General features: G+C 38.7%; 2 protein-coding genes across 14 annotated transcripts in view; one reads left to right on the top strand and one right to left on the bottom strand.

Moving 5' to 3' along the window:
* LOC139762701 (alkylglycerol monooxygenase-like) overlaps positions 1-12,963 on the bottom strand; it is a 255,753-nt gene extending 242,790 nt beyond the window's left edge. The window contains exon 1 of the mRNA XM_071687687.1: positions 12,864-12,963. Within this exon, the coding sequence (XP_071543788.1) occupies positions 12,864-12,870 (7 nt within the window). The 5' untranslated portion in view covers positions 12,871-12,963. The remainder of the gene's footprint in view (positions 1-12,863) is intronic.
* The window catches only part of unc79 (UNC-79 domain-containing protein), a 216,704-nt gene that overhangs the window by 187,321 nt on the left and 15,455 nt on the right, over positions 1-13,928 (top strand). For all 13 annotated transcript variants that reach the window (XM_071687677.1, XM_071687676.1, XM_071687673.1 and 10 more), the window contains 7 exons: positions 2,744-2,983; positions 5,541-5,651; positions 6,715-6,831; positions 7,221-7,385; positions 11,450-11,622; positions 12,789-12,945; positions 13,294-13,377. In XM_071687677.1, the coding sequence (XP_071543778.1) occupies positions 2,744-2,983; positions 5,541-5,651; positions 6,715-6,831; positions 7,221-7,385; positions 11,450-11,622; positions 12,789-12,945; positions 13,294-13,377 (1,047 nt within the window). The remainder of the gene's footprint in view (positions 1-2,743; positions 2,984-5,540; positions 5,652-6,714; positions 6,832-7,220; positions 7,386-11,449; positions 11,623-12,788; positions 12,946-13,293; positions 13,378-13,928) is intronic.

Genomic DNA, 13,928 nt, shown 5'->3' with positions numbered 1-13,928 from the left:
CAACCTGACCTCACTCATCAGAACCTAGATGGCTTCAACCAACTGCAGCCCCCCTCTCTTGCACAGTACTAGTGGCTATAGACATCATAAAAGCATTCACTACTGTCTCTCAGCACATCACTACACAAGATATATGACACCACCCTCCAGAACAATAATAAAAAGTGGCTAACCAATTTCATTAATAACCACCATGTCATTCTCTTACAATGGCTTCTTTTAAAACATTTGAACTCTAATATGGAGTTCCCTAAGAAGCAATTCTTTCTCTAATCCTCTTCAGTCTCAACTTACAGAACCTCCCATTACCTTTAATTAAACACAACACAAAGGTCTTTTCATATGCAGATGACCTTACAGTCACATCATAATATCCTGGCACCACAGAAGAAGCAGCAAACAATGAGCACCACATTAAACAATTGGAATGGCCCACCCTGGACAGAAACAGAGAAGCGGACTAAGTGAAGATTTTCCCTAAAAGACTTGGTTCTCTGTTCTTAATGCCACCTTGCTAAAGCAGGAAATGGCAAGTATGTATGAAAAAAAGAATAGCCCGTCCACTCAGGGAGAATGGTTTGGTAAACAGAGTAGAAGCAGTGAAAGCTTTGCAGAGGATAAAAGCCAGCAAGGCTGCGGGTTTGGATGGTATTGCAGTTGAATTTATAAAAAAAGGGGGTGACTGTGTTGTTGACTGGTTGGTTAGGATGTTCAATGTATGTATGGCTCGTGGTGAAGTGCCTGAGGATTGGCGGAATGCTTGCATAGTGCCATTGTGCAAAGGCAAAGGGGATAAAGGTGTGTTCAAATTTCAGAGGTATAAGTTTGTTGAGCATTCCTGGGAAATTATATGGGAGGGTATTGGTTGAGAGGATGAAGGCATGTACAGAGCATCAGATTGGGGAAGAGCAGTGTGGTTTCAGAAGTGGTAGAGGATGTGTGGATCAGGTGTTTGCTTTGAAGAATGTATGTGAGAAATACTTAGAAAAGCAAATGGATTTGTATGTAGCATTTATGGATCTGGAGAAGGCATATGATAGAGTTGATAGAGATGCTCTGTGGAAGGTATTAAGAATATATGGTGTGGGAGGAAAGTTGTTAGAAGCAGTGAAAAGTTTTTATCGAGGATGTAAGGCATGTGTACGAGTAGGGGAGAGAGGAAAGTGATTGGTTCTCAGTGAATGTAGGTTTGCGGCAGGGGTGTGTGATGTCTCCATGGTTGTTTAATTTGTTTATGGATGGGGTTGTTAGGGAGGTAAATGCAAGAGTTTTGGGAAGAGGGGCAAGTATGAAGTCTGTTGGGGATGAGAGAGCTTGGGAAGTGAGTCAGTTGTTGTTCGCTGATGATACAGCACTGGTGGCTGATTCATGTGAGAAACTGCAGAAGCTGGTGACTGAGTTTGGTAAAGTGTGTGGAAGAAGAAAGTTAAGAGTAAATGTGAATAAGAGCAAGGTTATTAGGTACAGTAGGGTTGAGGGTCAAGTCAATTGGGTGGTGAGTTTGAATGGAGAAAAACTGGAGGAAGTGAAGTGTTTTAGATATCTGGGAGTGGATCTGTCAGCGGATGGAACCATGGAAGCGGAAGTGGATCATAGGGTGGGGGAGGGGGCGAAAATTTTGGGAGCCTTGAAAAATGTGTGGAAGTCGAGAACATTATCTCGGAAAGCAAAAATAGGTATGTTTGAAGGAATAGTGGTTCCAACAATGTTGTACGGTTGCGAGGCGTGGGCTATGGATAGAGATGTGCGCAGGAGGATGGATGTGCTGGAAATGAGATGTTTGAGGACAATGTGTGGTGTGAGGTGGTTTGATCGAGTAAGTAACGTAAGGGTAAGAGAGATGTGTGGAAATAAAAAGAGCGTGGTTGGGAGAGCAGAAGAGGGTGTTTTGAAGTGGTTTGGGCACATGGAGAGAATGAGTGAGGAAAGATTGACCAAGAGGATATATGTGTCGGAGGTGGAGGGAACGAGGAGAAGGGGGAGACCAAATTGGAGGTGGAAAGATGGAGTGAAAAAGATTTTGTGTGATCGGGGCCTGAACATGCAGGAGGGTGAAAGGAGGGCAAGGAATAGAGTGAATTGGAGCGATGTGGTATACAGGGGTTGACATGCTGTCGGTGGATTGAATCAGGGCATGTGAAGCGTCTGGGGTAAACCATGGAAAGCTGTGTAGGTATGTATATTTGCGTGTGTGGACGTGTGTATGTACATGTGTATGGGGGGGGGGTTGGGCCATTTCTTTCGTCTGTTTCCCTGCGCTACCTCGCAAACGCGGGAGACAGCGACGAAGTATAAAAAAAAAAAAAAAAAAAAATATATATATATATATGCCCATACATGCACATATACATACACATGTATATACATATGTATGTGAGTGGGTTGGGCCATTCCTAGTCTATTTCCTTGCGCTACCTCACTGACGCAGGAGACAGCAATTAAGTATAAGTATAATAAAATAAAATATACATACACAGACATATACATATATTCACATGTATATATTCATGCTTGCCTTCATCCTTTGTCACTACTACGCCCCACAGGAAATAGCATTTCTACCGCCTGCTTCAGCAAGGTAGCACCAGGAAAACAGACAAAAAGGCCACATTCATTCACACTCAGTCTCTATCTGTCATAAGTAATGTACTGAAACCACAGCTCCTTTCCACATACAGGCCCCACAGGCCTTTCTATAGTTTACCCCACACTTACTTAAACACACATGTTTTGAATTCAACAGAACCAGAACAGCAAAAAGGTTTTACCAACAGAAAACCTTTCACATTTGCTGGGAAATGTTGCATCGTACATGGAGTGTGTTGGACAAGATGGTGGGGGTGGCCTCTCCCCCAGTCTCGTCCCTCTTTTTGACACCTTCCTTCGTAAAGTTTTCATGTGCATCAACGTCATGACAGATCTGAACCCAGTTTTGAGGATCCTAGTTGCTGTTCTGAAGATTCCAGGGGTGTCATCCCACAAGGTAAAGTAGGCCATTGCATTGACTTTTTTTTAGAACTGATTTGTTTATGTTTATGTTTTTCTAATGTGTCTTTAGAGGCTACATGATTTTCATCCATCTGTTGATTTTTAAGGACACATTTCACTTCATGCATGTACCAGTCATGCATGTACCAGTTTTGGATATCATCTGTCTATATCCTACATAAAATCATATATCAGAGACTGAAGTGTAAATGGACTTGTAATCTTATATATTATTATCATCATACATAATCGCTGTTTCCTGCGTCAGCGAGGTAGCATCAGGAAACTGACAAAGAATGGCCCATCCACTCATATACACATATATGTACATAAACACCCACATATGCACATATACTTACATATACATATCAACATATACTTATATATACATATCAACATATACTTACATATACATACACATACAGACATTACATACATACACATGTACTCATACTTACTTGCCCTCATTCATTCCTGTCGCTACCCCGCCCCACAGGAAAACAGCATTGCTATCCCCTGCTTTATCGAAGTAGAGCCAGGAATGCAGACAAAAAGGCCCCATTCATTCACACTTAGTCTCTAGCTGTCATGTGTAATGCACTGAAACCACAGCTCCCTATCCATATCCAGGCCCCACACACCTTTCCATGGTTTACCCCAGATGCTTCCCATGTTTTCCCTGTGTGCCATAGAAGGCGACTAAAAGGGGAGGGAGTGGGGGGCTGAAAATCCTTCCCTCTCTCTTTTTTTTTTTTTAATTTTCCAAAAGAGGAACAGAGAAGGGGGCCAAGTGAGGATATTCCCTCAAAGGCTCAGTCCTCTGTTCTTAACACTACCTTGCTAATGCAGGAAACAGCAAATAGTATGAAAAACAAAAACAAAACACAAAGTATTAACAGTCAACAAAGCATGAAAGGGCTCTGATTACTCCAACCCTAAAGTTAATGATAGTGTTCTACTACTCACAGGGAGTCTGATTATGAAGTATACTCTTCATCCACATATTTTAAGTAAAGATACATTGGGAACACTTAACTCTGGCTTCCAGAAATATGGACAGAATTAGTGGCTCCTCTCCTTAGTTAATGGATATTTGATAGGAATTTTAAGTAAAATCATTCATTCATTCAGCCATAGAAATCTGCATATCTTTTTGTAGGCAGTTTCACTTACATCTGAAGCCACACATATCTTTTACTTGTGTGAATCAGTTCTGCAGGAATGGAAGTCCCTTCTTTTGTTTTTCCAGATAGTAGGTTTTAGGGTTTCAGAATTTCATCAAAAAGACTGTGAAAGAATACATGGATTTTGTGCAGCAGTAGACATGATTATTGCAAATGCATTCTTTAGAATTAAGGATGGTCATGGTGCTGGAAAGACAGGACAGACAAGAGCATGATTGATTTGTTTCATGTAAAAAGGAGGGTAATGTATATGTAGGTAGTGTGCTTGATATGTTGAGTAGAATAGAGTTTGAAGGGGTTTGATCGATCATTTATGTAGGATTTAAAGAATGAAATTGCATTTCTCTACCAAAGACAGCCCTGTGGAGGTTTATCACCATCTAACCCTCACAAAAATAGGGGAACTCACATAATTCTCAAATGCCATTGACAATGGTACCTGTGAGGCACTTACATGAATTAATAGTGTTACTGGCTCTGTTTAATAAAGAAAGACACTGGAGAAAACAAATACCATACAGTGAAGGACTCTCATAAGTTTTCAAGAAAGGTCTGAAAGATTTCCAGAATGAGTGGTGTCGTCTTTGGTAGGAAGGATGAACATTTCAGGGGAGATAACTTTGATCAGCCTTTTTCTTAATTTCTTCTGAGCATTCATTTGAGAAAGAGAATAAAGGATGACATGATTCCAAAAATCTAAATTCTTAAGCAATATCCCTCTAAGAGTCTGGGAGGAAACTCTTGAAAAGACTGGCACAGATGCAAGAGCCTTGCAACAAGTATGTTGTATTCACTTAGGAACAACTAAAGTCATTATGCCCTGACAGCTAATAAGTACCAAAACAGCCCTTCTCAGAAATATGAATTGTAGAATGAACACAAGGCAATGGCATTAATCTGTAATGCCTTTAGGATGGCACTTAGTTGCTGGCCTTCAGTGCAAAAAAGGTTGTTCCAAGTAAAAGGAGCCCACAGTAGGTGATTGCTGCCAGTGTCTTTTCAGTAGGCACATTCTTTGATGGGGTGTCTTTACAACTGCAGTATATTCCTGAAGAAAAATGTAGCTTGAAAAGTACTCTTTTAAGTTCACTAGTGGAATTTTATATCATCTTTTTCACAAGGGGAAGAGAATGGCTTGAACCTAGGTTCAAAAACTACAGCATGACTGTAAATTACCTTTATGAATGAGTAAGTGGATTTATGTCATATGAGAGCTATGATACTGTTTTATTACCAGTATGATTCTTTTCAGCTACTGAATCAATCCAGAATAAAAAGTTCTAAGCATTACTTAGATATGCATTTCTTAATATCAACAGAGAAAGACTGAAACTTACAGCTTATATGTATATTTTTTTCCTTTCATAGAGCATCCTAGATCCAGTGTCAAAGCTAGTAAGCTACTCCATCCAAAACTCTGTTATGAAGTACGAATACCTGAGTGACTTGTGTCATCTTTGTACTCGAATCTTTCCAAGGGTAAGTAAACACTTATGCATGTAATTATACAGTTATATTGTGACTTGCTTGTACTTTCTCAGGAGACATCTTAAGTAAAGATGAGAAAGTATACTTAGTACATTCCTGGGGACTACAGTTCTGAGTGTGTGTCAGGTTGAGTGGAGATCAATGTGTCATGAGGAGGACAGTTGTTTAGCACTTGTGAATTCATTACAGTTTGTATGAGGTTTGTCCAAATCATGTTTGTTAGGAGGAGGTAGGATTGTTGAACTGTAAACTATGGGTAAACTTTTTTTTTTTACTAATGGGTTGCTGCTTATTTATGGAGCTGTTTGGATGGGAGTGGTCTAGTGCTGTTGCAAAAATCCAAGTGCTTCTATATTGAAGTGAGATTGTAATTGAAAGTATTTTTGTTCCACTCTGCAGGTAGTGAATGTGAGTGGTTGTAAGGCAGCCAGTGATTTTTCTTGGCATTCAGTTTTGTGTGGTTTACAGCTTTGTTATGTTAGCTTTCGACAAGGTAGATGACCAGGCATGTAAGGTGTAGGTTAGGGTGAGCAGAGAAAGTTTGTAAAGGATACCAAGGTATTCTTTTTTCTTGTCCAATGTATACCCATTTACCTCCAGTCCCAGGAGTCCCATCTATTTTCATGAAACTCCTGCAGTGCTCAGGAAGCTGGCCACATTCACCGGGTAGGACCATAGATAATAAAGTAGAGCAATGTTTTGTGTTTATGTATGTGGGGAGAGTGCTGTTGAAGGGAACTAAAAAGGGTGGGATTGTGAGACTGACTATCTCCTTTCTTATATTATAACTTTGCAAAAGAAAAAGAACAAAAGAAGAGGCCAAGTGAAATAATTTCCTCTAAGGCCCAATCATCTGTTCCTGCTATTCCCTTATAAACACAGGAAACTAATGAGTTTGAAAAAAAGATTATTATTACTATTATTGTTATTATTATCACAGTATCAAGTAGAAGCAGCTGCAGGATGGACTTACTTATGCAGGTATCAAGACTGTATTGCTGTCTTTTAAAGGAAAACTTTTCTCAATCCTCAAATTTGAATTTCATTCTTCCAGGAAAGGGACAGAATGTTACTGCCAAGATTGGTTGTATATGAGCTAGTTCAAGCACTCAAGTTTAAGACTTCCATCCCTGATGCCAACCTTGTTCTTCTTGTACAGCTGGTTGTACAGGTTTGTAACTCACACTTTAGTCTCATGATTTAAAGAGGATCAGTATTTTCATTTTATGGCAGAATTGGGTGGCATGAATGGAGGTATTGATCTCATGGTGAATTAACGTAGTGTGCATAGTGGAACAGTAAAAAGCTTTTACTATGCATGGAAGCTCTTGTTTCACTTTAGCACACTGTACACTGGTTAACCCTTTTGTTGCATTATCCAACAACACTATAGTCAGATTATGGTAAATTTACAGAACTGCAACATTCAACTTCTGTCCATTGCCTCTGAAAAACATTTTTATTTATTACAAATTTGTACGGTCTTCCCATTAGTAAAGACTAACCTAACATAACCTAACACAGTAGTAATTTCATATATTTCTTTCTTTGAATGTGCAGGACAGTGGAGGAACTTTAGGAAGCAACACAGTTGTTGGAGACCTGCCAAAGGAAATCCAAGACATACACAACCTTCCCAATATTAGTGCTGCAGAGTGTATGCGGTCACATCTACATGATGCTCTAGAGTTCATTGCTGATGTACACACACTCACTAAAGTTAAGGTAATGGAACACTGGTTTTAATTATTTTCTCTTAAAATTATATCAAGGAATATAATTCATGTTATGTAATGCCTTAGTGAGGTAATGTGAAATATGTATTTCAAAAAGACTGTAAGTCAGCATGATTACTTGCTCAATCTGCAATGGCTTATAACACTTCTTAGTATCTTTCTTTGGGTTCTGACAATTCTCTGAGTCTTTCAGTGTATGGACACCACACATAGGGAGTTACAATAGAGACTAAAATGGTCTCTCTGTAGTACAAGCACTTATAGTGTTTAGACCTTAGATGAGTGCCAGCATAGGCATGGATATCAACTGGTTAATCCCACAATTCTCTAGTTCTCAGTTTTATTAACCTTGGTAGATTTTTTGGGAAATATGTAGCTCCCAGAACTCAGTTCTGGGGAGAAAAAGTGTCTAGTTTATAAAAAAAATTTGTGTTTCTCAGAGCCAGGGTGTTAGAATCAACTTGTGGTTGAGGATCACTGTACAGTCATTGAGGATTGGTTGATTCATTGGTCCATGACATCTGACAAGTGCTATACCTCAACAAACAGAGAACTTCTGTGGTGTAGCGGTTAGAGTTCCTGACCATGATGCATTCATGGGCCACCCAGAGTCGAGTGCAAAGGTTCAAATTCTCGTTGTGACTGTCAGTCCACATTCAACCTAGCTGTTCATCCACCCCTGGGGGTTGATCCTTGGCTCAGGCTAGGGTATATATAATTATCATTATTGTTATTATTATACTTAATCATTCATTTCTCGCCCCAGCGAGGTAGTGCCAGGAAACAAACAAAGAATGGCTGAGAGTAAATGTGAATAAGAGCAAGGTTATTAGGTTCAGTAGGGTTGAGGGACAAGTTAATTGGGAAGTAAGTCCGAATGTAGAAAAACTGGAGGAAGTGAAATGTTTTAGATATCTGGGAGTGGATCTGGCAGCGGATGGAACCATGGAAGCGGAAGTGGATCATAGGGTGGGGGAGGGGGCGAAAATTCTGGGAGCCTTGAAGAATGTGTGGAAGTCGAGAACATTATCTCGGAAAGCAAAAATGGGTATGTTTGAAGGAATAGTGGTTCCAACAATGTTGTATGGTTGCGAGGCGTGGGCTATGGATAGAGTTGTGCACAGGAGGATGGATGTGCTGGAAATGAGATGTTTGAGGACAATGTGTGGTGTGAGGTGGTTTGATCGAGTAAGTAACGTAAGGGTAAGAGATGTGTGGAAATAAAAAGAGCATGGTTGAAAGAGCAGAAGAGGGTGTTTTGAAATGGTTTGGGCACATGGAGAGAATGAGTGAGGAAAGATTGACCAAGAGGATATATGTGTCGGAGGTGGAGGGAACGAGGAGAAGAGGGAGACCAAATTGGAGGTGGAAGGATGGAGTGAAAAAGATTTTGTGTGATCGGGGCCTGAACATGCAGGAGGGTGAAAGGAGGGCAAGGAATAGAGTGAATTGGAGCGATGTGGTATACCGGGGTTGACGTGCTGTCAGTGGATTGAATCAAGGCATGTGAAGCGTCTGGGGTAAACCATGGAAAGCTGTGTAGGTATGTATATTTGCGTGTGTGGACGTATGTATATACATGTGTATGGGGAAGGGTTGGGCCATTTCTTTCGTCTGTTTCCTTGCGCTACCTCGCAAACGCGGGAGACAGCGACAAAGCAAAATAAATAAATATATATATATATATATATATATATATATATATATATATATATATATATATATATATATATATATATATATGCATTACACATGACAGCTAGAGACTGAGTGTGAACAAATGTGGTCTTTGTTGTCTTTTCCTAGTGCTACCTCGCACGTGTGCGAGGGGAACGGGGTGCAATTTTATGTGTGTTAGGGGGGCGACGGGAATGGATGGGGGAAGCAAGTATGAGTGTGTACATGTGTATATATGTATATGTCTATGTATATGTATGTATGAGTATGTACATGTGTATATATGTATATGTCTATGTATATGTATGTATAAGTTGAAATGTATAGATATGTATACATGTGTGTGTGGGCGTTTATGTATATACATGTGTATGTGGGTGGGTTGGGCCATTCTTTTGTGTGCTTCCTTGTGCTACCTTGCAAATGTGGAAGAGTGAATAAGTATAAAAAATAAAGAGAGAGAGAGAGAGAGAGAGATGATGAAAGTTATGAAGGTGAAATCTCATTTGAGTACTTCATTCGATTCTATTTAACATGTAATTCTTCTATACATGTGGCACTACATGTTTCGTGGAGGCAGTCCACCTCATTAGGTGCCAGTACTTAACAAAGTTATTCAAATCCCAACATCACATGTGAGTACTGCCATCCAGCACCAATCAGTATAGACCACCACTGTCAGCTTTGTTTGGCAGTAACCAAGGAGAGGGAGAGTGATTAAGGTGGGGTCACGTGGTAGAGGATAATACACCCACCTACTCAAGCCTTACATGGAATAGACACACTCCTGAAAAGTTGACCATATTCCATATAACAAAACCTATTTCTCAAAGCCTCCCGTTATGCAATTAGAGATTTATTCCTGCAGAAAACATTTTGGCCATGGCATTAAAAATCTGCATGTGAAGAAAATATTTTTAAAAGCACATTTAATATAAACAGCATTCTCATAAAAAATCATGAAATGATAATACTAAGAATAAGGTACAAATATAATTGTAATGATAATAATATGAATGCAAAGTTTTCAACACTTACCTTCGAGTAGGTTTTGTTATGTGAGGCAGTTTTACAAGAATATGGCACAAAAATAATGATGATGATAATAATATTGATAGTTTCCAACAATTACCTTTCACTAATTTTTTTTCATGTGAGTTGGGTTTATAAGATTTAGAGGAAACATTAAGAGAGGGAATGGGACTGTCTGACTCATCCTGTCACTTTTTTTTCTTAAGCACCGCAAAAAATAAGATGAAATAAAAATGAATAAATGAAAAACTTCATCTTGGATATATTTGCTACTGGAGGAACTTTTATCGAAAAAATATATCAAAAGATCATTGCTTTGAATGCCTCTTTTATCTTTCTGCAGCTCTTTGTAGGAGTGGATCATACTATTTACTACTCTAGAAACTCTACAGCTCTTTCCATGGTTTGGATAATTATCAGAGAAAAATTGCCAGCCAGCTTCAGAATATGAAAAAGCCTCTGACAATTACTGTCATCAATTAACCTATGGTAGGTGGAGCTTCCTCACTCTCCACCTTCTTCCCTACAGTTTGCTTATGTTTCAACTGCATCAGTTCCTTATTCAGAAAGCATTCACTATTGAACTATAACAACTCCATCATACCTTCTTGAATGTATGATGTCTTCAAAAGCATTTACTTACAAGGGCTGTAATGTTTTCATGAATTTCTGGAACAGTCTGTAGTTGGGGATAACCATGAAAATCAAAAACAGAATCAGGACATAATCTCTACACACTGCTTTGAGTTCCTTCTTTGAGTCAGCAGTTGTCTGCCGTAGTCACAGTTGTCTACCGTACTCATAATGCTATAGTTTTGCCAAAACTTCCTAACTGTAAGGATATCCTCTCTATAAGTTCCTTTTATAAGTTGATGAAACTTTCTCTGGCCATATGCCTTTTAAATGGGTGTCACACCTTGATCTATGAACTAGGCCAACCCAGTCATGTTTTTAGATATATATAGGTACTCCACCATGTTCTCAAACATATCATTCTAATTCATTAGGCAACCTAGGCCATTATATAAGGTGAATAATGTTTTGTTAGCAACATTGTATTTGGCATTCAGGAGTCCTATTCCACTGGAGAGCAAAAAATGAAGTGAATCACCCATGAAAATTTTTCCGTCACCCAAGCCTTCTTGTTTGAACAAGCCCTTCAGAGCCCTGAAAATTTTGGAATGATGGACCACTAACAAAGGACTAGTCATTTATAAGAAAAAGGAGCCTGTCTAAAATCAAGCAAACTGTCTCACTTTTACTTTTTCTTATTCATACAAAGACAGTATCAGTAAAAGAATGTTATTTTACATACTGACTTGTATTCTGATGGTTTCTTTTCAGTCAAACTGTCGCAATAGTGTCGGTCTGAATGAGGATACAATGGGTGGATTAGTGAAGGCGGGCATCTCTCAGTATCTGGCATTAGAAATTACTCGGGGAAATAGCAAAGACAACAGAGCCATCACCAAATATCTTCCATGGCTAAACAACCCTCCAACAACGGTTCAACAAGGGTAAGGTTCTGTATGTTGAACTCTTTCATGCTAGCCACAGAAAGTAAGAACATCTCAGAATTCTTTCCTGTGAACTTAGAAATATAACTTTTCTCTTGAATTTTCTCCTTTATTTACCTTCTATACTAAGAAAGAAAGGGCATATGATAAAGTTATTTGGAAAAACACTTCATAGTTCCAACACTGATATTCTTTGTGGAATTATAATTGTTCTTAAGAGCTATTACAGTGGAAGCATTTCTTATGAGGGTAGTTACATGATTAATTGGTTTAAAAAGGAGTGCATCAGGGCTACCAATAAGTGATGGGTCTGCAGACACCTGCAGCACCCTGGTCAATCTCTTCATTTTTACTCCTTTATGTTTAATCCAACATGGTCTTGATTGGGGCTTGTTCTGCCTTTGCCATGTTGTTCATAAAAAAGAAAATCTGGTTGATTTTTTCTGTCTGGCTATAAGTATATCATCATTAGAGGAGGATGGTCCAGGACTAATGTCATTTCTCATTAAGAGTAGGTCCTTTCTTCACGTTTTCTTACATCCTTCCTTTATCATGCGAGTATGTTCTCAGACCCTCAAAGAACTCTCCAAAAATGTAGGATTTGAAGGATGAAAAACCATTCCTTTTCCAAAGTTACCATCCGACAAGCATTCATCTATTTTGTACCCTTCCTTCCTCTATTTCCCTTTCAGAAAACCATATCTCAATTCTGGACAATAACAGGTTCAAGGTGGTCACCAGCAGTCTTTGAATGATAATGAGTTAAAGATTGGTGACTCCCACATACCTCTACACTAACACATCACAGGCCTGAATGGTTTGCTGTTTGGTCATTGAACCCTGTTGATAAGTATCATTAAGTCCTATATGTTTGATGGTGGTTGAAGGGGGTGAATCCACCATGGGTATGATTCATTTCTGGGAAGTGAAATATTGTTTCAACTACCCACCAAGCAAGTGCTGCCTCAGGTGCTCAAAAGACTCAGCAAATGATAGAGAGTGGGGTTTTCATCCTTAAAAACTCACTCTTTTTGAAATCTTACCACACGAGAAATGTAGCATTCTTGTAAGAAAGAGAGCCCTCTTTGCTGCTTTCTTGAATCACTAATTTTTAAGGCAGTTCATACAATAGTTATTCCAAATTTTCATTGTTATACCTATTCCAGGCCTAGGGAGTTTATCGACTGTGTGTCTCATATACGCTTACTGTCATGGCTATTACTTGGTGCTCTGACACATACCTGTCATGTGGGTAACTCAGCATCAATGGTCTGTCAGCCCATACCTCCAGAAGCCTCCTGTCACATTGCAGATCACATTCAGGTTTGGTAGAGTCCTGTGTTTGTAGAATATTTATTAGTTACTCAACTGATTGTATGGTACTAATAAAGCATATTTATGTGATGCATCTACAAGAAAAATCTAAAATATGTAAGAGAGAGAGAGAGATTTTCAGACTGCTGATATTTGGTTGTACAGGTATTAGTGTTTGTGTTATAGTTGAAATGATGGGGTGTTGACAGTCTTGCAGATATTCAATGTTGAGAAAGGTAATGAGGAGAAAATACCTAAATGAATCGTAACTCCCACTTAGATGTAGTAAATTTTACTTTGTATACATCTTTTTCATCTTTACCGTCTCACTAATAGCCATACTTTTGCCAATTACAGGTGATCTTGGCAGGTTTTGCTGAACAGTCAAAGGCCTCAGTGCTTCACATGTCCTCTTTATTCCATGCATTCATTTTATGTCAGGTATGTTGAATTACATATAAAAAGTGGTCATAATGTGGAAAATTAATTGCGTATTATGTGCTTATGGAACTGTAAGATATGAAAAGCAAGGCTGGTATTAAGTACAATTACATAATCATTAATTAAATGAGCTAACTTTAAAAAGTCAGTCACTTTTCCTTGTTTGATATTTTCCTTTTATGAGGAGATAAAAAAATTGAGAATTACTTAGTACATTTGAAAAAATCAAGTAAGGCTTCATGGTACAAATATGCATTACATGTTACTTTGCGGACCAGCATACATGCTGATGTGGTTTCCTGATTCTGTACATGATTAGCATTCACTGATGGATAAACATGTCTGAAATATTCAAAATATATAAAAAAAATCCACATGAAGTGTGAAATCCCACCTACTAATCATAAATTGTGTAGTTTGATTAGATGTACTTAAAATGCAATCATGCTTGGGAAAACAAAATTATCATATACTTACATAATTAAGAAACAGCCATATATAAAAAAAGATTCTAGCTTTGGTTTTCTCTGTACTCTCAAATATCTTCCCAC

Source organism: Panulirus ornatus, chromosome 44 (assembly GCF_036320965.1).
Source record: "Panulirus ornatus isolate Po-2019 chromosome 44, ASM3632096v1, whole genome shotgun sequence".
Classification (NCBI taxonomy): domain Eukaryota; kingdom Metazoa; phylum Arthropoda; class Malacostraca; order Decapoda; family Palinuridae; genus Panulirus; species Panulirus ornatus.
Note: the sequence above shows the minus strand (reverse complement) of the source record. Positions and strands in the feature narration are given on the sequence as shown.